At 39.5% G+C, this 24,440-nt stretch overlaps 2 protein-coding genes across 3 annotated transcripts in view; both read left to right on the top strand.

The window, feature by feature from the left end:
• LOC113051657 (ATP-binding cassette sub-family A member 3-like) overlaps positions 1–9,185 on the top strand; it is a 38,595-nt gene extending 29,410 nt beyond the window's left edge. Inside the window, exons 21-31 of one of the 2 annotated variants that reach the window (XM_026215588.1) lie at positions 1,144–1,348; positions 1,530–1,749; positions 1,841–1,999; positions 3,255–3,415; positions 3,491–3,625; positions 4,284–4,478; positions 4,618–4,805; positions 6,943–7,113; positions 7,201–7,397; positions 7,478–7,551; positions 8,273–8,404. In XM_026215588.1, the coding sequence (XP_026071373.1) occupies positions 1,144–1,348; positions 1,530–1,749; positions 1,841–1,999; positions 3,255–3,415; positions 3,491–3,625; positions 4,284–4,478; positions 4,618–4,805; positions 6,943–7,113; positions 7,201–7,397; positions 7,478–7,551; positions 8,273–8,404 (1,837 nt within the window). Of the gene's footprint in view, positions 1–1,143; positions 1,349–1,529; positions 1,750–1,840; positions 2,000–3,254; positions 3,626–4,283; positions 4,479–4,617; positions 4,806–6,942; positions 7,114–7,200; positions 7,398–7,477; positions 7,552–8,272 lie in introns of both variants that reach the window. The other variant, XM_026215579.1, reaches the window with a different exon arrangement.
• Positions 9,186–12,290: 3,105 nt separating this feature from the next.
• LOC113051630 (cytochrome P450 2K1-like) lies at positions 12,291–22,445 on the top strand. The gene is made up of 9 exons (XM_026215537.1): positions 12,291–13,335; positions 13,425–13,587; positions 15,354–15,503; positions 15,593–15,753; positions 20,333–20,512; positions 20,624–20,765; positions 20,853–21,037; positions 21,136–21,277; positions 21,947–22,445. The coding sequence occupies exons 1-9, from the start codon at positions 13,132–13,134 to the stop codon at positions 22,132–22,134; spliced, it is 1,515 nt and encodes a 504-aa protein (XP_026071322.1). The 5' UTR covers positions 12,291–13,131; the 3' UTR covers positions 22,135–22,445.
• The last annotated feature ends 1,995 nt before the right edge of the window (positions 22,446–24,440 follow it).

Genomic DNA, 24,440 nt, shown 5'->3' with positions numbered 1-24,440 from the left:
ATGTACAGGCCTACTGGCCTGCAGAAAGGTTTTAAAATGAACTGTTCTCTCATAAAAACAAAGTGCATTTAGGTGAAGTGCATTTGAAATTGTTCTCTGTAGGACTAGAAAGTGCATTACTTCTCCAGTTGGCAAGACTGTTATCACTTCTGGGGATGGGGACTTCAGACAGTTAACCATCTAGCTGTTGAGCAGTTGAGCTTGTCATCTGCCTGACATTTAAGAAATATTTGAGAGAGTGTATTTAAATAGGGCCAGGGCATAAATAAACATTTTTATCAAATTAAAGCAGAAATCTAGCAGAAAATCTAGCATAAATATGACTACAATCTGATATTATGTATGTATATATGTTTGTGTGTGTGTGTATAGTAGCCTAAGAACAAAATAGCCAACCTATTATTATTATTTGAGGCACTTTCTTGCAGAATTCCACTGAACATATCAGACAACGATGGTGCATGCCCCTCATCTGGTGCAGAGACCAGTCTTTTTTTCTGCGCTCTGATCCGTTTCCTGCGCTTGGCTCTTCTCCGTCTCCACGTGGGTTCTCCGCATCCAGCGCGGCCTGGATCATTTCTCGTGCGCGCTGCCTTATTTCCGCATCCAAGTAATGGTCATTATAACGCGGATCAAGCACATTCGCGATGAAGTGAAGAGGATCCGACAAGATCTCAGTGAGACGTGTGCTAACAGACTCTATAAGACTGTACTTTTCTTTGTTTTTACTTCGTGGTCCGTCTTAATCTCTTTGTTAGGAGACGCTTTAGTGCTGCGAATAAAGGAATACGAAGAGAGAGAATGTTCTCACTGGTGTTAAGTGAATGTCGCGTGGAGCTCGTGGTCTGCGCTATGCAGGTGCACGTGCAGGTCGCGGTTTCTGTTTGCGTCATCACAACATTTCGGCCGTGTTGTTTTGGTGATAAAAGTCTATCGGCCGAAAACCGAAAAGGCCATTTTCGGTCGAAAATTTTCGGTGGCCGAAATTTCGGTGCATCCCTAGTTTAATATTCATAGACGCTAGTTTCGGCATCGCAAAAATCATGGCCTAAGGTGTCAGAACAAACCATGAACATTAAGTGAAGTTCACTTGGGACACTTAGTCATTTAGATGGTTTTTCATCCTCATTTTTGTCTCTGCAGGAGTCAGACAGGCTTCGCCATCGCTATAAACCTCATGTACGGCATGGCATCATTAGCCAGCACCTTCGCCCTGCTCCTCGTCTCGGAGCGGTCGGTCAAGTCCAAACATGTGCAGCAGGTCAGCGGGGTCTACCTTTCCAACTTCTGGTTCTCCGCCCTACTGTGGGATCTCATCAACTTCCTGTTGCCCTGCCTGCTCATGCTGGTCAGTATGAATGTACTGTCTAGGTTCTGTAAGTGGTTCTTCATTTGGAGGCAAGGGAGCTGCAAAATGCCTTAAAATGCTTTAAAGGATCATGCTTTAAAATAAGCTAAATCTCAAGATGCACGGTGTTTCAAATTAATTCCCTCAACACCTGGCTTTTTGTTATTTCTGTTATTTCTAGGTGGTCTTCCGAGTGTTTTCAGTGAAAGCATTTGTGGCTGAGAACCACCTGGTGGACGTTCTGCTGTTGCTGCTTCTGTATGGCTGGGCGGTGATTCCTCTCATGTACCTGCTCAGCTTCATGTTCTCCTCGGCCGCCACCGCTTACACGCGCCTCACTATCTTCAACATCCTCAGCGGCACAGCCACCTTCCTCGCGGTCACCATCATGACCATACCTGGTGAGACAAGCACGCCCACACTTACCTTTCAATTCTTGCTAGAATGTCTGTTCAAACACTTTGCGTTATTGTGGTTGTTGTTGTCCCTCAGAGCTCAAGCTGGTAGACCTGTCTCATCTCCTGGATAAGATCTTCCTGATCTTCCCGAATTACTGCTTGGGGATGTCCTTCAGCCAGTTCTATCAGAACTACGAGATCCTCACTTTCTGCACCTCCAACTTCTTTGCCGAGTTCATTTGCAAGGACTTAAGTGAGTGACTGATAATCACCCTGAAAAATCATCTGAACCAAAACTCTTGAGCTCATGCTTGGTCAATTCTGATTAGTTATGTCTGATTAGCTGTGATTTTGCTGGATTTTCATTTTCAGTGCTTACATATGATGAATGGATGATTAGATATAAAGGAAAGATGGTTATTTATGATGCATGGATGGTTTTATATATATATATATATATATATATATATATATATATATATATATATATATATATATATTTATATATATATATATATATATGTATATATATATGTTTAGATATGTATAAAACCGTCCATTATAGGTGGTTGTAATATAATTATTGGTTTGATGCAATGGATTGATAGATGGCTAGATTTGATGAAAAATGATGGATATGATGGTTATATATTACGGAAAGATGGTAATGTATAATGGATGGATGGATAGTTACCGTATTTTCCGCACTATATGGCGCACTCAAAAGCCTTTAATTTTCTGAAAAAACGATAGTGCGCCTTATATACGGATCAAGGCGCTTTGTCAAAATGTTGACATTCCCTTTAGCAGAGCTCCATCTACTGGATGCATAAGGCAAACCCAGTAAAACGTTTGACTGCAGTATCTTCTGTTCTATGCACCTTATAATCCGGTGCGCCCTATTTATGAAAACAGTTCTAAAATAGGCCATTCATTGAAGGTGCGCCTTATAGTGCGGAAAATACGGTAGATATGATGGTTAACTATGAAGAATAGATTGTTAGATATGATAGATGGATAGAAATTATATAGATGATCAGTAGAATGGATGGATGGTTAGAAATAATGAATAGATGGTTAAAAATTAAATATGGATGTTAGATATGATGAATTAATGGCTGGATATGATGGAAATGACGGAAATATCCTGTTGTGTAGTCTTGGTGGATTTGATGTGGAATTATCTGATGAATTACAAATGAAGTTTCACTTCACTTCTGCATATGTGAAGCCCTGGATATTGAACATTTGTTTTTCTGTAATATTTTAGTTATAAAATAATTTGTTGTGTTTATTGTCTTGATGGAGCTATAAGACCAGCACCGCTAGCTGGCAAATCTTCTGAATATTGCAAAAAATGCAATCTCAAATTAACACCACTGATGTTATCATGACTGACGTCATTGAAAAGCAACTAGCAGTGCAAGCATGAGCGTTTAGCATCATGTGGCGCACTTAATGTGGATTTTGTTGTGATTCTCATTAGCATTTTTGCTGTTCATCTGCAGACATCACGTATCAAGTAAACTACTTCTCCATGGATGAGCCTGGAGTGGGTCGCTTCCTGGTGGCCATGTCCCTGCAGGGTGTTTTCTTCATCGCCCTGCTTTTCTTCATCGAGCTCCGGTGCATCCATGTGCTATTCAACCCTAGCTCGGGACCCAAGAAGGTGGGAGAGGAAAGAAAAGTTTTATTGGTTTGGATGCTAACAATCACAGCTGTGGGCGTGTGCTTTTTTTGTCAGATTTTGGTGTTGGCAGAAGAAGCTCTTCAACCTGAGGACAGAGATGTTGCGGAGGAGAGAAAGAGAGTTTTGGAGTGCCAGCCAGTGATTGACTCCATGGTGGGCAGCCCACTCATCCTGCAGGAGCTCAGCAAGGTATGGAGTTCACACTGCATTATTAGGCTCCACACTACAGTACGTTTATGTGATTACCTCAAAGTTTCAGTTTCCACCCATATTTTTTAACCAAGATTCCATCGTCTTTAGTACATGTTGTGAAAAAGTATTTCAGATTGGTTTAATGCATTGACATGCAAGTTCCACTGTATCATTTCCACAGTTCCCTGAGTACACAAAACCAGTTGGGTGTTGCCATCTGTTGGCCAAAGTGCAAAAAACATGCATAAAATTAGTTACAACTCAAAAATGCTTTGGAATTCTTTGGCCTTAGGTTGGGCACCATTTATAACTAATCCTTTCTATGGCTTCCTGCTATTTTGCTGACATTGTTTTGGAAGGAAGCCTCACAGAATCCACTAAATTGGTTAATGGTATGCAACAAAGTTCTCCAGAAATACCAGAGTTACTGGCAAATATGCTTAAGAAGAAGCAATGTAGTCTCTCACACATTTTGCATTTCACTGACACAATGCCCTGAAAATAAGAAGTCAATTTGGTCATAGCATAACCTACTTATACAAGTTTTGTTTTAGTTTTTTTAACCAAAGATATTTGTTACCAGACAAAATAGTTTGGTGTAGTTTAGTTTGTTTTTGCCTTACTCCTTTTTTAATGTGTGGTTGTATTCCTCTAGGTATATTCATGTGGGCAGTCGCTGTTAGCGGTGGACCGCTTGTCTTTGGCCGTCGGGAAGGGCGAGTGCTTTGGTTTGCTGGGATTTAATGGAGCAGGGAAGACCACGACGTTCAAAATGTTGACGGGGGATGAAAGAATATCTTCAGGAGACGCCTTTATTGACGGCTACAGCGTCCTCCGAGATGTGAAAAAGGTTGGGCATTTTGTTATCTCATATTGCATTTTAATATAAAATAGTTCCCTAACACTGGAAATTAATATTTAGAGATGAGAGATGTTTAGCTTTGGTGTAAGTGAACGGTTGAACTGTATTAAATATGACTTCACTTCAGGTGCAGCAGAGAATTGGCTACTGTCCCCAATTTGACGCGGTGCTAGATCACATGACAGGGCGGGAAACCCTGAGCATGTATGCCAGACTGAGGGGCATCCCAGAGAAATACGTCACAGCCTGTGTAGAAAACGTCCTGCGTTCACTGCTGCTCGAACCTCACGCTGACAAACTTGTCCGCAGCTACAGGTATGAACAAATATGACCTGAGAGGAGGAGGATGGTATGATCAATGGATAGTTAGATGTGATTCGTAGGCGGTTAGATATGATTCATGGGTGGTAAGATATGATTTGTGGATAGTTAGATTATGATTAATCTGTGGTTAGATATGATTAATGGGTGGTTATATATTATTAATTGTTGTTTTGATATTATTTGTGGGTGGTTAGATATGATTTGTGGATAGTTAGATATGATATGTGGTGTTTAGATGTGATTAATGGGTGGTTGGATATTTTTAATGGTTGATTAGATATGATTAATGGATGCTAGATATTATTTGTGGGTGGTTAGATAAGATTTGTGGACAGTTAGATATGATTAATGGTTGGTTAGATATGATTAATGGATGTTATATATGATTAATGGATGCTAGATATTGTTTGTGGGTGGTTAGATATGATTAATGGTTGGATAGATATGATTAATGGACGGTTTGATATTTTTGCGGGTGGTTAGATGTTATAGATAGATGGTTAAATATGATGTATGGTTAAATCCAAAGAATGGATATCTAGATATGATACATTAATTGTTAGATATTTTGAATGCATGGCTAAACATGATGGTTTGTTAGATTTGATATAAAGGTTGTGTTAAGGCGGGCGTACACGGTGCGATTTTTGCTGTTGTACGAGTTCGCATGCAATTATTTTTTTTTTCAATCGTGTGGAAATCTCGTATTCTCGTATGGTCGCGGCTCGTATCATTTGCAATGAATTACGAGCCGAGCAGAGTGGCTTACGAGCACTTCCCGACCTCCCGATCATTTTTAAACATGTCTAAAAAGTTGAGCTATCTTTTTGAATTCGTGACATTGGTGCGAACGAGTCGAACGAGCCGATTTGTTGATTTATCTGAAGTTGACCAATCACGAACTAGGAAAACCACTGAAGAAGAAAGACGAAGACGGCAGCGCCACGGCGAATGTGGACTATTGACCAGGAGGATAAACTCACTGAAGTGTGTCAGGAACAGCGAGCGCTGTATGATGTTTCTAGCAACGTGTACCATGCTTTTTAGTTCTCTCTCTCTCTCTCACACACACACACACACACACACACGTAGTTTACAGGGACTCTCAATAGACGTAACGGTATTCTATACTGTATATCCCCATACACTACCTCTGTCCATCACGGAAAGTGAAGTGAAGTGAAGTGAAGTGACATTCAGCCAAGTATGGTGACCCATACTCAGAATTTGTGCTCTGCATTTAACCCATCCGAAGTGCACACACACAGAGCAGTGAACACACACACACACACTGTGAGACACACAAATGCATGTTTAAAATTTCTATTACAAACCGAATAGTATTTTTTAAAGCCATTTGGTTTACGGGAGCACAGGAATTGTCCTCACAAACCATGTTTACATTGTAATACCTATTTCAGATATTTATAAACCATATACAAGAACACACACACACACACACACACACACATGGTGACCAAACGTCCCGGTTTCCTATTGCTGAAAAATAACCTGTACGTGTAGGAAACAGTCACGGCTCGTATCAATATTTTATATGCAGTTATGAGAGAGGGAGAGCAGTTATTTTAGGCGCGTTCGACTTGAAGCAGCACTGCACAGAATGATCACCTGTATATGACATCGAAGTACCACGAGAGCGATTCGAATGCATTGGATATTTGTGCTCTCTTATCGCTCTCGCGGTACTTTAATGTCATACAGTGATCATTCTGTGCATCGCTGCTTCAAGTCGAACGCGTCTATCAACTTTGTGCGATTGCTTCTGGAATTTTTGGGTTGTAAAATCGTGTCGTATATCATCTCGTCCGTCCGATTTTCAGATAAACTCACTCGTGCCGTGTGCGTGGACATACGATCTTCCGACCAGCCGAATTCGCACCGTGTACGCCCGCCTTTAGATTTGATGGATGGTTAGATAATGGTTTAATATCATGTATGGCATGTAAGATGTGCTGGATAGATGTTTATGTATGAATATGATAGACGAGTTTATTGAAGTGTAATGAAACAGATGCAGCAGGAAGCCTCTGAATGTCAGAAGTTAAATCATTGGTTTGTTATATGCTGTTTGCGGTGTATTCTAAGTTTTCTGTTGGATCCTACACAGTGGCGGCAATAAGAGGAAGTTGAGTGCAGGCATGGCTCTGATCGGTGGGCCGCCTGTGATCTTCCTGGACGAGCCGTCCACTGGCATGGACCCTGTGGCCAGACGGCTGCTTTGGGATGCAATAACACGCACCAGAGAGTCGGGTAAAGCCATCATCATAACCTCACACAGGTAAGCCACAAATCCTGCAAATATGAATGGGGAATGAAAAGAAGCTTGTAACATCAGTCACAACTCTTTCTCATTCTCTCTCTGCAGTATGGAGGAGTGTGAGGCGCTGTGTACTCGACTGGCTGTCATGGTGAACGGTCAGTTTAAATGTCTGGGCAGCCCGCAGCACCTGAAGAGCAAGTTTGGGAGCGGTTACACGCTGCTGGCCAAGGTCCACGTGGGCACGGAGATAGAGGCGATGGACCTTCAGCTCTTCAAAGACTTCATTGAGAGCACCTTTCCAGGTATTTAAATGACCTGCTTTGTATTTCCGCTGGACAGTTTGGCGTTACTTTCTATAACTTTCACCTGATGGCTCTCGCAGGAAGTTTACTGAAGGATGAACACCAGGGAATGGTCCACTATCACCTGACTGACAAAACTCTGAGCTGGGCACAGGTACGTCTCAAACACGTGCAGTCTAAACATTGTGTTGTTCCCGATTGCATAATACTATTTCTTCAGTATATATGCTGCAAAACAGTATGAAAATGCACTAAATGTTTTACAATATACCCAGACTGACCAAATAGTGGTTTTCCCACAATGCAATGCACAGGATTTGAACGTCCTTTTCCAGTGTGATGGATAAACCAAAAATGATCTGAGATGCATTTAAAATATTGTTGAAAATTGTTTTTTAATTCGGTTTGTAAGAGTTTTTTTTTTATTTTAGTTTTTTTATTAAATAACAAATGTGCCAAAAGTTATTCAAGTAACAGTTAAATTCAACTGAAATATATATTGTTTCATTACTGTATTTTATCTAATGCTAGACATGATATACTATGTATACTGCACATAATAGTTGTCCATTTCCAGTGTGACAGATAAACCAGAAGTGATGATTACATCTGTAAAATTATTTAATAACATGCAAAAGTCAATGTCTTTTTTTATCACAAAATTAAAATCATTATTTTGATGTGTTGCACATTTTGTATGCAAAAAAATAATAATAACTATATATAATGATATATATAAACAAGCATTATGCTAAAAATCTATTTTAAACACCGCCACCAGGTATCCTGACCTGACTGTACCTTTCTAGTGATCCTGAAGACCTTGATCAGCTTGTTCAGGGGTGTTTGATTAGGGTTATTTCTGTTTGTCCCAGGTGTTTGGAGTTTTAGAAGCAGCCAAAGAGAAGTACAGCATCGAGGACTACTGCGTCAGCCAGATCTCTCTGGAGCAGGTGTTCCTCAGCTTCGCCCAGTTTCAGCACTGCGCCGAGGCCTGCAGGAAATGACCCGCTCAAGCACTAAAGGGGCGGAGCTTCACCTGAGGAGTGGGAGGTACATCCTGGGCAGACTGACTCTCCGTCAGACCACTGGACATTGCTCAGGTGTCTCTCTTCACACACACATCTCTGACATGATCATACATGCGTAACACAGAGACAGGACCACTAACACAAGATCTCCACCAGGAGTAGGTTTATTTCAAGTCTGTGTGTGCATTTGCGAGTTTCAACAGGAAGTTCGTCACACTATCGGAAACAGTCATTGAATTTTAATCGGTGGGACTCCGCACTGAAAAGAAAGGACGTTTATTCATCATCTGTAAGCGCGAAAGACAGGATGTCTCGTGTGCACTTGTGTACGATTGCTGTGTTATATATAAATGTCTTTTTTTGTTTGGTTCTGCTCATCTATTTTTATTTTGTATTTTTACTGTGGTCTCAATGCTTAAGGTATGTGTGTTTCACCCCTTTTTCTGATAAAATATGCAAAAAGGCCAGAAATATCAGAAATGCAATGTCTAGAAACATGGTATAGCTGCTTCCTTGGGATTCGCAATGTTACTGAATATAAATTTTACAAGAACCGTTACTGAATATAAATTTTAGAGAATAGCTTAAGGTCATTTGTAGAATTTATACAGTTGATTTATTCCCTTTATCTAGGCATTGATATTCAACTGTTTGTTAGATATCAATTTATCTTCCACAAAAAAAGCTAATAGTTCCATGTAATAGACAGTTTTGCATAAGTCACTTTAAACAATTTTCCGCTGCTAAAAAAAAAAAACATTCCTCAAATATTTTTATTTTTCTTTAAATGAGACCACAGATATTTTAATGCTTTTACCCTACACATTTCTATTTCAGATTTTTTTTTTTTTTTTTTTTTTTTTTTTTACGATTGAAACAATCCTCCAGATTGTGATTTTTAAAAAAAATTTTTTTATGTATTTTATACTTTTTTCTTTTTTCTTTTTTTTTAAATGCAGCATGGGCTTTGTGTAATTTCGCAGATGACCACTAGAGGAAATACAGTGCACTTTTTTTGTTTTTGTTTTCTTCCATCTGCATCAAACTGAATTTCTTTAGAAACACTAAATGTCCGCTTGTGTGATTCTGTCACAGAGCAACGACCACAAGCTTTTGTTTTGTTACATCATCTTGCATTACTGATGTGGACCAATCCTTGCATCTTCACAAAGATCCGATTGATTGTCTGTAAAATCAGTCTATTTTCAGTTTTTTTGCATTGAATGTATTTTATGAACTTGTATTGGTGCCAAGGCTCAGTGACTCTCAGGTCATCCTGCTCTTTTCTATATCGTTAATGCTAGGTTTCCTCTTAGTCATTCTTCAGTCAGATTGAGTGTTTGTTCAACATGATTCTGCATCACTATAGTGCCCCTTCCAGACCAGGTCCACGTTTCCGTCCACATTCATGTGAACTGAATGTAGTTTCACAGCGAAGGAAGCAAACCCAGGCTCATTCGAACACACTGACGTACTGTAGATAAGATAGGGCTTGATGGTGACTGACTACAAATTGTTTCTTTTCTACGTTTTTGATCTGTCGTTGATCTGTCTGTTTTGCACAGTGCTCTGGCTGTCGTGTCTGAACTGCTTGTTTGAAACTGAAAATATTGCATTTTGGGAATCGACAAGGCAAACTTGGGAATGTTAATGATGACAATGTTTATTAAAAATGGTCAAATGTATGTCATAATGCAAAAAGGGAATTTACATTGCAATCTTGTGTACTGTATCACTAAATTGTGAGAAATGTAAGTATTTGTCATTTCCTTTTATATTAAATCTGCCTTATTCAAAGGAATTGTCCTCTGCAGTTCTTCATTTATTTTCATATGATCCTGTTCACACACTAATTTCTGCAATAAATAACAACTAAATCTAGTAATATTAATCGACTTCACTTTCCAGCTCCAAATCCAGAAATGTGAGTCCAGTATGTAATAAAGACAAACCAGGTGTTGTCAGGTAATAATTAACTTAAGTTACACTAGGAGTGTAATAAAGTTCTTGAATGATTATATTTTTACTATTATTGTTATTACAAATGTATAAATACTGAATGACTTTTACAGAATATAATAACACCAGTGTTTTTAATAATTGACTTTTTTATATATACTATTATTTATATGTATATATATGTATGTGTGTATATGTTACGTTCATGGACTTTGTTTCCTTATTTGGTCTTTCCTGTTGTTTTGTTAATTGATTGATTATCTTCAGTTCCCTGATTAATTTTCTGAGAGCGTATGCTTTAAAAAACACATGTAATATCCCACTATTTAATGCCATTATTCATCTTGAGCTTTTGTGCTCTTAAACCTGTCAGCACTTGTACGTAAGAATCACAACACAATGTTTACGCCCTCCATGTTCCTGTCAACCCTTGACACAGTTAGTAATTAAAGCAAATCATCCTCAGACAGGTGAAGGTTCAGCCATGGGAAAGGAGGTTGAATGTCAACACTTCTTTCAGTATTGCAGCAACACAAAGGTATTTAAGTCACTTATAAATGTGTGAACCTCACTGCATGGGATCACATGTCTGTGTGTCCCAAATGCCACACAATCTTTTCTCTATGTTAACTTTTCATCGGTTTATATATTAAATTTTTTGGTAGATGAGCCACAGGTGGAGTTCATCACATTAACTATCATCTTAATGCACTAATGTTTTCATTTATTGAATTACAGGTATAAACATGTTGTACAACATTTAATTGCTTTCAGTCTGATCTCAACTGTTGTAATGATGATTCGTCACACGTTTGGCTGTCAATATATCAGGCCAAATAAAGAGTCAAACTGAACAAAGGTAACTTCCCCTTAGCCTGGTGAAAATGAAAGCTTTACAGTAGCATTTATTGGCATGTAATCAAGTCAAATCACCTTTATTTATAGTGCTTTTATAAATTTACGCAGATTGTGTCAAAGCACTTTACAGTATTAAATAGGAAAAACTTGTCAATAATGCATAATGACAATAGTAAACGTCATAAAAGTTATCCTATTGCCAGAAGAAACCAGCAGTTCAGTTACAGGTTGCAGTAAAGTCACATTGTGCGGAGGACTCATCTGGTTCCTGTGGTCTTGTCCCGGTAAGGTCTTCACTTCATCGGTCTCTGCGGCTCATCTGATCGTCCTGGCCTCCGCTGAGACTCAGGGCTTTCGAGGTCACCTCTAGGTGCTGATCCACCATCTGGGCTGGATACTTACTGGATCTGGTGGCTACGGTGTCCTCAGAATAAGAGAGAAACTGACTAATGAAAGCATAGATGCCATTCTATATGTAACAAGTACTGTGTGTTCTTGGGAGTGTTCCCAGTTCCAGTTGTCCTAATTAATGTCTTTAAACAGATTTGAATATTAAAAATGTGTTAGTGTGTTGTGTGTAAACCAGGTTAAAGAGATGGGTCTTTTTTAATTTATTTTTTAAAAGTTGTGTACGTTTTTGGACTGATTTGAATATGAAGCACATTATTGCTTAATGTGGCCACGTAAGAGCAACAACAACAATGGTTTGTATACAGTGCGCAAGCGGAAGATTTAAAACTGTAACGTTATGTGTATTTGATTTCTGACTCTTCCAGTAAGAAAGCTGTAAAAACTGAATCTTTTTAAAAGGTATATTTTCTTACTCCCTGCCTGGCATGTAATATGTTGATGTCATTCTGTGTTTCAAATGTCATTATAATAATAAAAAGACTTCTGCGATCTAAAAACATAAATAAATAATACAGCGCGCAAGGTTTATGCGCATGCTCAAAGTCTTCTTCTTCATTTTTAGAGTATCTCTGTGGCAAAATTACAGCGCAACACACTGATCTGGCATGTATACTACATCGTTTTCAGTCGGTTTCACTGGTTTTTTGTGGACGCAGATGTTTCTTGTGTACGGAATTTGTTATTATTTTTTTTGAACGAGGGGGAAAAAAAAGATCGTTTTGGGGTAAGCTCTGGCTTCGTGTGGACGTAGCCTGAGACCGGAGGGGTGGGAAAGTTGAGGGTGTGAGGAGTCAGGAACTCGGAACTTGAGCCAGCTGTAGATCCGCTCCTCAGATTAGTGAATTGTGTTGTTTTATTACAGAATAGGAGTCTTGAATTCAGTTTGGTCAAATCCATCCTAACATTTGATTTTAATACTCATCCAAAAACACTGATGATTTGTGTGTGTGTCTGATTGAATTCTTATAAAGTTTATAATGCTCACAAAATGAATTATAGAGCTCATAACACTTTGCACATTTTTGATTAAAGATCGGTCTTATTCATCTGAACACATCATAAGGTAACATTATAGGTGAGAGGTTAGGCAGGATTTAAGTGTAATAAAGGTCACAGATCTCTGTGTTATAGTTCAGGCATGCTGATTATTGTCAAGTATAGACAATTTCACAATATTCAGTGCATATAATCCAAAAAGCATAATATAGCAAATATTGGTGCAAAGATTTTGTTGAACCTAAACTTTGTGGCAAAAGTTATATATTATTTGGCCTGTTATATTATATTGTATATTATACATTTCTGGCCTGTTTTAACATGCTAAAGAAAACTGCCGATTCATCACAGCATGACACATACCTGCTAATCACACCAATTCTTTCTTCTCATGAATTTAGAAAAAAAAAAAAGCCTCCCATACACAGCTGCTATAAATGTGCGAGTGCATCAGTTGAGGAGAGTGCTTCATAGAGAAAATGTCTGTTGTCGAGTCACTGCTGCAGTTTTCCAGCACAGGTACATTCCTGGGAGCTCTACTGTTGCTTCTTGGTTTGTATTTGCTTTCCTCTGGATCCAAATCTCAGAAAGAAGGGAAAGAGCCACCAGGACCCAAACCACTGCCGCTGTTGGGGAACCTGCTGACCCTTGACCTCACGAGACCTTTTGACAGCTTTTGTGAGGTGAGAACTTGACATAAACACATTCAAAAAGTAATAGCAGCCTAACCTTTTGAGATTTGTTTGTAAATGTCTTCCTCTGCATCCCCCAGCTCTCCAAAACCTACGGAAACATATTCCAAGTCTTTTTGGGTCCCCAAAAAACTGTGGTCTTAGTTGGATACAAAACCATCAAAGAAGCTCTAGTGAATCATGCAGAAGAGTTTGGCGACAGAGATATTGCACCTAGTTTCCGTATAATGAATGACAAACATGGTAGGATGTTTCTTTTTTCTGCTCCAAATGAATGTGCAAACTGTAAATCTGTCACAATCCCTGTTTCTTGTGTCTTCATTATTGCCTTGTTCCCCTCATGTTTCCCTGCTAATTTATTCCCTTGTTTTTTTGCCATGGACACTCATTGGACCACACTCATCTGCTTGTTAGTTTCCATAGTTATCCATTAGTTCAGCTCAGTATATATAAATATACTGTGTTTCAGTGCTTGTTTGTTGTTTCCCTGTTGATGCTCCTGTTTTGGATTTCTGGAGCCTGTACCATGAAGCTAGATTAGCTGGCTAGCCAGGTAAGTTTCAGGTTAGTTTGCGCCAATGCTGGGGTTAAGTTACCACATAAGTGGCTTGGATAGTAATTTACACTCAATGCCTAACCTGCTCCGTGGCAGGTAATGTTCTGGGTTAGAGATCTCAAACTGAATTTGGACCAATCAGATGTGAGAGAAGTGACACATGTCTGACACAGTCACTCCAGTTTATCTTGCTCCAAATTAAAGGTCACTAATGAAGAAGAAGAAAAAAAAAGTCTGGCTTTAATGATAATTACGGAGTCCTTTTATGTTTTATATAATTGTGATTCATTTTATTTATTTATATTTTACACAGAAGCAATTTTAGTTTTTAGTTAGTTTAGCTGAATAGCTGTCACCACTAAAATGAATGCATGAATCTGCATTATCTGTGTGTAAGACTCTAACACAATTACGGAGTAATCATTTTACAATGAATAAATCTTTCAGTGAGTAAAACTGGCTGTGTCTATATTATTAAAGACTACACAACATTATTATACTATCTTTAAATAATTTTTTTAATTATTAATATTTTATATTATTGTCCCTGGATCACTAGGACACTCTAGTAATAAAGTAGCTGTGGTAGTGGACAGATTTTAAGTATCAATTTTGCTTAAAAAGATGTGATCTAATCCTGTTTACATTAAATAAGCCTGCTCCCAAGCTGGTTTAAGTTTATGGACCTGTTGGTATGACAGCAACTCCAGGATGAGCTTTGAAGAACCAACCAATCCAAGATCAGGCCAAATCGTTAACAATCTAATCCATCTAACTGAGTTAGCAAGGTACAAAGACCGGGCCACTGGCTTATTTTCTTGTTTTGTCAAAAAACTACTTCCATTTGGATCCGCCTCACCTTATCTGTGTCCCAGCATAACAAACTGCTGGATATTTCATAAAACAAAGATTTTGCACAAGCTTTTAAGCCTTAATGGCCTCTCTGAGTCCAAATTTACTCAAATGGGTTTAACTACGTGAAGAAAAATTGGCACATGGTCACTATGAGGATTCATACAAAATTGGGAAGGAAACTAACCTGAAACTTAAACCAGGTCACCGGCTCGGTTCCACAGCGAAAACCTGGTATGCATTGCACCGGCTGCCCTTTTATGCTCACACTGTGATCAGCAGTGATCTCTAACCCAGAACATTACCTGCCACGGAGCAGGTTAGGCATTGAGTGTAAATTACTATCCAAGCCACTTATGTGGTACCTAAACCCCAGCATTGGCACAAACTAACCTGAAAAAAAAAAGCCAATTTAATAATGAAAAAACAAAAATGCATTTAACTATAGGACTGTTTGCTTGAAATTCTGCATGTCTTCAATGAGTATATGTAGGTAGAACATTTTTGTTCTTTTACTTTTGTTTGCCAATATGTCTAAATCACTGCATAATCAATCTCTACAAGTGTTGCTGGGACTCTAAGATGGTTTTGTGTTGATCAGGGATCATCTTTTCCAATGGAGAGAACTGGAAAGAAATGCGACGCTTCGCTCTCAGCAACCTTCGCGACCTTGGGATGGGCAAGAGAGGAAGTGAAGAGAAAATCATAGAGGAAATTCAGTACCTGAAAGGAGAGTTAGATAAGTTTGAAGGTACAAGCTGAGAAATGTGCAGTACACACATGCAATCATGCTCTTGGTTTATAAAATCCATTGAGATATTGTTTATTTCCTCTTCACAGAGAAACCCTTTGACACGACACGGCCTGTGAACTATGCTGTGTCAAACATCATCTCATCTATCGTGTACGGCAGCAGATTTGAATATACAGACCCTCGATTCACTGAAATGGTCAACAGAGCAAATGAGAATGTTCACTTTGCTGGATCAACTTCTATGATGGTATGTATGACTTAAATGCTGACATTGGTCTATAGTTTGTCATCTGCTAATAGGCAGACGAATTACCCAAATTAAGTACTGTGCTTGAGTAAAAATACAAAATAATTACCCTTTAAAAATATAACTCTCCAAAATAAGTCAATAATATCAGTGCACATTTTTATGTATTGATGTACAAGTAAGCAACATATTATTTAATTACCAAAAGATGTCATTACACCATACAACTCTTGAAACTACAATATCAATTTAAAGTTACTTTTGGAAAAACTATATGGGTGTAAATATGTGGTGATAAATAATATAAAATTAACATAAAACTATGGAAGATGAACACTATGCAAACATACTAGTTTTATAGAATTTGAAACAACAGCAGCTGGGAAGAGACATGCATTAATTTGTGATTAAAGTTTTTAGTCCATAACGTATTGGTTATGTATGTAAACCCCTTTCCCTGAGGGAGGAAATGGAGATGTCACTTTGGTGACCGATGAATTGGGACCTTGCTTCGAGAGGCCAGTCCACTTTGAGTGTAACTAAACGAGTCAATGCACATTGGCATGCAATTATTGCATCCAGCTGCTGCTGATCACAGTGTGAGCATAAAAATGCAGCCGGTGCAATGCATACCAGGTTTTCGCTGTGGAACCGAGCCAGTGACCTGGGTGCTCAGCGGTGGTACAGCAGCCATGGCGATGGGATGTGACGTCTGTGTTACTTCCCTCATGGAACAAGGGTCACATACGTAACCAAGATTTTCCCTTTCAGTCGGTCACTCTCAGCGTCACATTGGTGATCGATGAATTGGGATTCCCTACCAAAGCACCATGGATGCTGCTCCTTCCAGTGTCCTGTGCGAGCCACCTGCATCCTTTTTTGGTGAAGGTCGGGGCTCGCAACAAGAGCAACATTCACTGTTGTTGCAGCACTACCCACTCAGTGAGTATGGATAACACTGGGAAAACTTACCTGTTCCATTTGGAACAAGGACGCTGCGGAAGCACCATCCTTCCCGAAGGAGGTTTTGGCAGCAAATACACATATGAACCTCCATTTAGGTGCATAGGGAAAATTGGAGTTGATTGTAATCCTCTTGGAAATGGCAGAAGTCTGCTGGGGAAACACAGGCTCTAATGGCTATAACGTGGACTTTACACATATGGGATCCACTCAGGTCTCACATATGGAACCCAGCCTTCTACTGGCTTGGGGATTCATCAAGTGAAGGCCTGGCTCTCCGTTCTGATGCATCTGGAGGAGCTCGACAGGGTCTACAGTACAGACACTCTAGAGCGGTTTTGGATTGTCAAGCTGACACTAACCAGGGCCTATCAGTGCCACAACTCGTTGGAGGTAAGAACACAGGAGGATACTGGCTCCACACGAAGGCTATAGAATCTTGTGAACATGTTGGGGACTTGCTAGCGTGAGCTCGAAACCTGAGTGGGAAGGGCACACCATGTGCATGATAAGCCAGGGCGATGGGATCCACAATCCAGTGGGCCACCCTCCGTAACGTGTCCAGTATACGTAGCATCTCAAAGATCGGATGGGACAGAGCAAAGCTTGGGCTGGGTCTAGGTCATGCTTACCTACAGACTTCCCTTTCACGGGGTCATGGTTACCAGCAATCGCAGTGACATAGAGTTTAAGGGTGGAGGGAAACAGCCTTCGCTCCAACCCTTGCTGTGAAAATGCATGACCCTGCAACTCTGGGGGTCTTCTCGATGAGAAGAAAACCACTCAACCAAAAGGTTCCACTTAAAGGCGTAAGTGTGTGTTGTAGTTGGTGCTCTCACCGAAGTGATGTCAACTACCTCTTGGGGTAGGTCACCAAGAACCTATGCATCCAAACCAGGGATCAGACATGAAGTTTCCAGAGGTCTGGACGTGGGTGCCACAGGGTGCCCCATCTCTGAGTGGGTCCAAGTGGAGCAATATGACACCAGTGGCAGGATCTGCTCTTTGTCCTTGCTGACCTTGCACAGCGTATGTGCGAGAAGGCTCACTGGTAGAAACGGATAATTGTGCAGGCCCCGCGGTCAGCTGTGTGCTAGTGCGTCTGAACAACTGGCAGTGAGAGGTTTCTCTAGAAGTTAACTGGTCTACCTGAGCTGCTCCAAAACGTCTCTAAATCAACTGGACTGTCTAGGGATGGAGTCGCCACTCCTGGGAGCGAAGCTCTAGCTCTAGCACTGAAAGGAACAGGTGCACCCTGTGTGACTTTTGTTTGACCCGAAGGGCAGTGTCGTGCACTAGTATGCCTGTCCTTCAAATGCAAACCGCAGAATTGGTTTGTGGTGCGGAAGGATTGGCACATGAAAGTATGCGTCCTACTGGTCGATCGCTGCAATCCAATTTCAAGGACGGACGCACTTGAAAATGCATTTCTGCATCAACATCTTGAATGGTAACCGGTGATGGGCCCGGTTCAAGACACGCAGGTCCAAGATTGGTCATAACCCACCGCCTTTCTTGAGTACAATGAAGTAGAAAGCCAGGGGAGTATCCGGCAGTAAAAGTTGCCGTCCATCATCTGGTGAGCTCCTCATGCACCTCCAGGAAGAAAGGCACCGGGGGTGGGGGGGGGGGCATTGAGATCCAGCACGAAGCACCCCAAGGAAACTAATCATCCAACCTTGTTTCCACTCGTGCCCTACCTTCTTGGAAGCCCGGGAAAGCATAGCTGTCATCTCCAGATCCGATTCAGGCATCACCATTCCAGAGGGCAGCAGCACAGCTAAATATTCCTCAGAGAGCTCTCCATCCGATGCAGTGATCGACATCTAGTCGTCGAGAGGAGGATACTACTGCTACGCTCTTTGAAGAGGGCCCAGCGCATTTCACTGGCTGCTCAACTGGTTTGGAGGTGCTAAAGGAGTGATGGGCCCCAAGGGTTGGTTCCATGAGAAGTGAAACCAATGCGCCAGGACGAGTACTAAATCGGGGCAGGGGCAATGGAACTCTGCCCCCCTGGAGATAATAAAGCTTGGTCTGCAGCTCTGAGATGATCATCTCCCTGCAATGGGAATATCCACGTACACCACCTAAGTGCGTTTAATGCCCAGACATGTAAGGCAGCGATCGTGACCATTAACCGGCACTAGGTAACGACAGCATCCAGAAACGAATTGGTGAAACGGCATCTTTAAAAAGACGATCTGTCATCTTTACAAAGGCGCACCCGTGTAAGCTCTTTTAGAGAAATTGCTCTTTCAGGGAAATGCTCTTTTATGTGCTGAGGCACATAGGGAAGATGGCTGCTTTGAGAATAACGTGGTAGTGCAGCCTGAAGTGCGCACACTACTTGACACAGGAATGACCCCCGCTGAAGTGCCATCCACCAGCACAAAAAGCTTCCAAGAGCACATTGAACTCAGCCATTAAAGAGACTTGAATGGAGCAGAACATTGTTGTCGATCGGTGCCGAAGTGAAAAGCTGGTATGGATTGCACCAGCTTCTTTTTTATGCTTTGATCAGCGGCAGCTGGATGCAATTATTGCATTACAATGTGCATTTGCTCATTAGTTACACTCAAAGTAGATTTGTTATGATGCAATATCCCAATTCGTCATTTACCGATGTGACTTCGAGAGTATCCAACTGAATGGGACCAAACACTCAATGACACACAGATACCATATAATGGGCTTAAAAAGTTATTCCACCCCAAAATTAAAATTTTGTCACTAATCACTAACCCCATGTCGTTCCAAACCAATAAAGGCTTTGTTCGTCTTCGGAACACAATGTAAAATAATTTGGATGAAAACTGGGAGGCTTGTGAATGTCCCATTGACTACCAAGTAAATTAGACACTCAAGGTCCAGAAAAGAATGAAAGGCATCGTCAGAATAGTCCCTCTGCCATCAGCTATTCAACCGTAACATTATGAAGTGACGAGACTACTTTTTGTACGGAAAGAAAACCAAAATAACAACAATTTGTTATTTTTTATTCAACAATTTGTCTCCTGCCCCTCCGCATCACTTCGCCATTTTGGAGAATATCTGCTGAACGTAAGCAGCGTCAGCTGCGCTGCATGGATGTGTGAAATTAAATTTTTATTTTATATGTATATATATATGATATTATTATTATTATTATTATTTATTTTATTTTTTTCATCAAAGCATAAAAACACGTGTCCTTGTGTCGCAGCTGACACAGAATAGTGTATATTCTTGGATATTTAAATATTCTCATTCTCCACTAAATTTCATACATGAACAATCCAGTGAAATACTTATTGGATCACTTTGAATGGTTCACTGAATCAAAAGGTGATTGACTAGAGAACAGCTGCAAGTAGATCAGTTTGATTAGTGAATGAACTGGAAACAGCGAGGAGACTCAACCGGTTCTTCAAAAAGAATAAGCTTGTTCATGGAGACCTCACTTCTCAGAGCGGGTCTTGATTTCTCCAGTTTTAAATAACAAAGAACAATATGTTTTTATGAAATGTAGTGTGATTAAAAAAAAAGTACAACATGTAAAGTATGATTATGCATAAAAAAGTGCATTCTAGAGAGCATGTTTCATCCAATTTGTCTTGTCTCTGAATTGCATTTATAGATTTATAATATATTTCCATGGTTGGGTCCTATCCTAAAAAATAAAAGGATTATTGAAAACAATATTGTGCAAAGTAGAAAACATATGACTAAGTTGTTCAATGGACTTCTGGAGACTCTGAATCCACATGACCGCAGAGGATTTGTTGAATCCTTTCTCTCTCGCAAACAGAGTGACGAGGTATGTTTTTTTTTTTTTTTTTTTATGTAACATTTTTTATGATTCCCTATACTGCAATAATAGAAATATAGTTGGTAAATAAATATGCATTTTCTGAATTGCATTTGACAGCAATCAGGCAAGAAGGATTCATACTTTCACAAGGACAATCTTATGATGTCTGTGACAGATCTGTTTGTCGCTGGTACTGACACCACAGGAATGACTCTGCGCTGGGGTTTAATGTTTATGGCCAAATACCCTCATATACAGGGTAAAAACACAAAATATGAAGAGTATTTCCTCAGTGCTGAATGCAATGGTGTCCAAAAGAACAAATATGTGTTGTATTTGTTTGCAGATCGAGTTCAGGAGGAGATTGACAGAGTGATCGGTGGACGTCAGCCAGTGGTGGAAGACAGAAAGAAATTGCCATATACAGATGCTGTGATTCATGAAACCCAGAGACTGGCAAACATAGTACCCTTGAATCTCCCTCATATGACCAGCTGTGATGTTACCTTCAATGGATACTTCATCAAGAAGGTCAGTTAGAAGAATTAATATGTATAAAGCCAAGAGAAGTTAACATGTGCGGCATGTTTAAGACATCAAAATTTTGGTCTTTTCTCTCAATTTTGTAGGGCACCACTGTAATTCCTCTGCTGACGTCTGTTTTGAAGGATCCAAGCGAATGGGAAAAACCAAACAGCTTTTACCCAGAACACTTCCTTGATGAGAAGGGCCAGTTTGTGAAGAGAGATGCTTTCATGCCCTTTTCTGCAGGTACAGTGAAACTTTAGCTCAAGGCCGAATCCACACATTACGCCACAGCCTTATCACCCTGCAGTCCAAGACTGATTTCCCACTGAAGCTAAGCAGGGTCGAGGCTGGTCAATACCTGGATGGGAGAACTCCTGGAAAAACTAGGTAGCTGTTGGAAGAAGTGTTAGTGAGGCCAGCAGGGGGTGCTCACCCTGTGGTCTGTATGGGTCCTAACGCCCCCGGTATAGTGATGGGAACACTATACTGTCAAAAAGCACCATCTTTTAGATGAGACATTAAACCGAGGTCCTGACTCTCTTTTGTCATTAAAAATCCCATGGTGCTTCTCATTAAAAGTAAAATAACTGAAATTTATTATAAAGTTATTCTTTTTTTTTAATTCTTGCAAGTAATATTTTCATGAAGCAACAGAAAAGCAGCAGACTTTGATGCATACGTCACAGTGACATAGAATTGACGCTGTCTCAATTCAGACAAAATCTCTAACCATCATGCACTGCTTCAGGTCAATCACTGATTAGTCTGCACAAAGCTGCATGAAGTCGAACACACTGATTGATGAGCTGAGTCTGACCTGACCTGCCAATAGTTTTTGAAACCTATTGTGCTGCCTTTTTCTAGACAAAATTTTAAACCGACAATTCAAAAGCCTCTCTCTCTCTTTCTCAGGCCGCAGGATGTGTCTTGGAGAGAGTTTGGCCAGGATGGAGCTCTTCCTGTTCTTCACTTCCCTGCTTCAGAGCTACCGCTTCACAACTGCACCTGGAGTGTCTGGAGATGAGCTGGATCTCAAAGGAGTAGTCGGAATAACGTTGAATCCGTCTCCACACAAGCTGTGTGCAATCAGACGCTCCTGAATGAAGAAAATATGAGAAAACAGAAACAAAACATCTCACCTCTGTTTAGAATGATTTGGGTGTTTTTGGACTGGTGGTAACTAGAGTTGGGAATTGGTAGAAATTTTCTGGTTCCTGTTCTGCCTAATGGTTCCGATTCCATTAAAATAATTAAACAACTATTATAAAAGTGTTAAGGAAAAATGCACAATACTCAATGCTCAATACTGTTTATTAGCTACTCACTGTCAACTTAAAATTTAAATTCAACATATATTTTAGTATATGTATCTTCATAAGTAGGGTTGGGTAATGTTATAAACTTTCCAGTTCTGATTCCATTTAAATTATCTTTTTTTTTTTTTTTTTTTTTTTACTATTTTACTTTTCATTGAATTGTAGTGTTGCTGGAAGGTAGGCTAGTAAGTAATGTTGAGTAATGCTAGTCCATCAATCAGCATGTGTTTTAAAGTTGATATTATTTACACTATCAATAACATTTAGCTTTTCAAGCAGGAATAAGACATTAGACACTTGTTCATTTTCTTAAATTAATAAATATAAACTGTTATATACTTAAAGTAACCTTGTATACACACACTCCAAAAAGAACATATTTTACAAATAATAATAATGCCGTTAGGAGCTGGTGTGAAGCAATGAGTGGTTTCCAATTTTTTTTAACATTTAAAATTCATGAAAATAAATATTTTCTATCACTTTGTTTAGCACTCTTGAAATGACCTGAACATTAAATAATCTACCCCTCATGCTTGCATAACAATAGCAATCTATTTATTTAATGGTCCAAGTTAAAGTCTGTGACAATATGTGGCAAATATAATGTATTTTAATGGCGGCAGGTGCTGTGCGATACATGCACAGTCAGACAAAACAACGTGCACGGTTATCAAAGGCACAAGTGAGAGTACAGTCGTGGTGGGAAACGAGTTGCTCTATAGTTATTGGAATCAATGTGCTCAGTAATTAAAGAGGCAGGCTGTTCACAGCACTTGGTCACGTGTTACACCAGAACCGTTTTCGGAACCAACACTTCGAAATTGCTCATGGTTCTCGGTTCCCAACCCTAGTGGTAACTTACCTATTCTTCTGATTAAATTTATGTAAATGAGGAGAGATGTGTGTGAAAACACGTTTTGTGAAACATATTGAGGCTGGCCGTTATATTATAAATCGGTGAAGAATGTTGTTACTGATTGTTTAAACAAATTAAAAATTTACAGTATTCTAATTTTATAGGTTATTTAAATAAAGTCTAATAGCGACCTTCCCACTTTATAAAAGGCAGTATGAAAGCAGCCTAGGACTACAATGACCTTTTATTGAAAAATGTAGCTTGGTAGACGTTTCTGCTGATAATTAGAACATTTTTATCTTTAAATATACTTTAATTGACAACTGTCCATAAATTCATTAACTGTGATTTTTGGTGTACATTTTTATTTTTATTTTGTTTTTTAACTCACGTGTTTTACCTCATAAATAAAATAATTTGTGAAAATATCTGTGACCCATTTTTGAGAGTTGACTTGACAGGGCCACTCATCCCTAAGCCTCTGATGATATGTTGTATTGCCTAATCAGGTCAGTGAAAGCAGGTCACTCCAGGTAGAAGTGTGACAGAGGTGAGAGATACACTCGTGAACTTTGTGTCTCATTGGCAAGATCAATAGATCACACCACAGCAACATTTCAGTGTGAGTTTTGCAGATAGTGAATGAAATCACATAACTGACATCAAGTAATACAATGCTAAACTTATTATTTAAATTTGTGTGTGTGTGTGTATATATATATATATATATAAATATTTAAAACAGTGTTCCATTAAACATGGTAAAATGTCATTATTTATTCGTCACTTATTTTAAGGTATTGTTTGGCTTCAAATGACCTGGGACATCGCACACATACAGCGTATGAATCACTTTTATTCTGCTTCTGTGTTCTTATTCTTTTTCTCATGTTCTGTGACAGATTCTGTTCAAAACAGGTTCAGTTTGGTTTCTGCTCAGTTTCTGTATAATGACCACCGATCACAAACCACATCCCTCCAGCCTTTAATCTCCAGTTTTAATAATGTTTAAATGTGTACAAATGTTCTTCCTTTACAATGTGTGTGTCTGTCTGATTGAGTTATTATTCAATTTTCAATCTAAAAGTAATAAATGCTCATAATATAAATTTTGTGTCAAACATATCTTGATTGGTGTTGCTCATCATGAAACGAGCTGGCAGCATGCAAGAGATTGTGCTGGTTTGTAGTTAGATTTTTGATACCTCACGATATCTCTGTGGGTCACAAT

The sequence above is a fragment of the Carassius auratus genome, chromosome 3, assembly GCF_003368295.1.
Source record: "Carassius auratus strain Wakin chromosome 3, ASM336829v1, whole genome shotgun sequence".
In the NCBI taxonomy this organism is placed as follows: Eukaryota; Metazoa; Chordata; class Actinopteri; order Cypriniformes; family Cyprinidae; genus Carassius; species Carassius auratus.
Note: the sequence above shows the minus strand (reverse complement) of the source record. Positions and strands in the feature narration are given on the sequence as shown.

What these genes read in the sequence shown, in the direction of transcription:
- LOC113051630 (XM_026215537.1), top strand. Translation starts at nt 13,132, where the DNA reads ATGTCTGTTGTCGAGTCACTGCTGCAGTTTTCCAGCACAGGTACATTC. An exon ending in CAAATACCCTCATATACAGG is followed by an intron (nt 20,766 to 20,852) that starts GTAAAAACACAA and finishes ATTTGTTTGCAG; the next exon opens with ATCGAGTTCAGGAGGAGATT. An exon ending in ATGGATACTTCATCAAGAAG is followed by an intron (nt 21,038 to 21,135) that starts GTCAGTTAGAAG and finishes TCAATTTTGTAG; the next exon opens with GGCACCACTGTAATTCCTCT.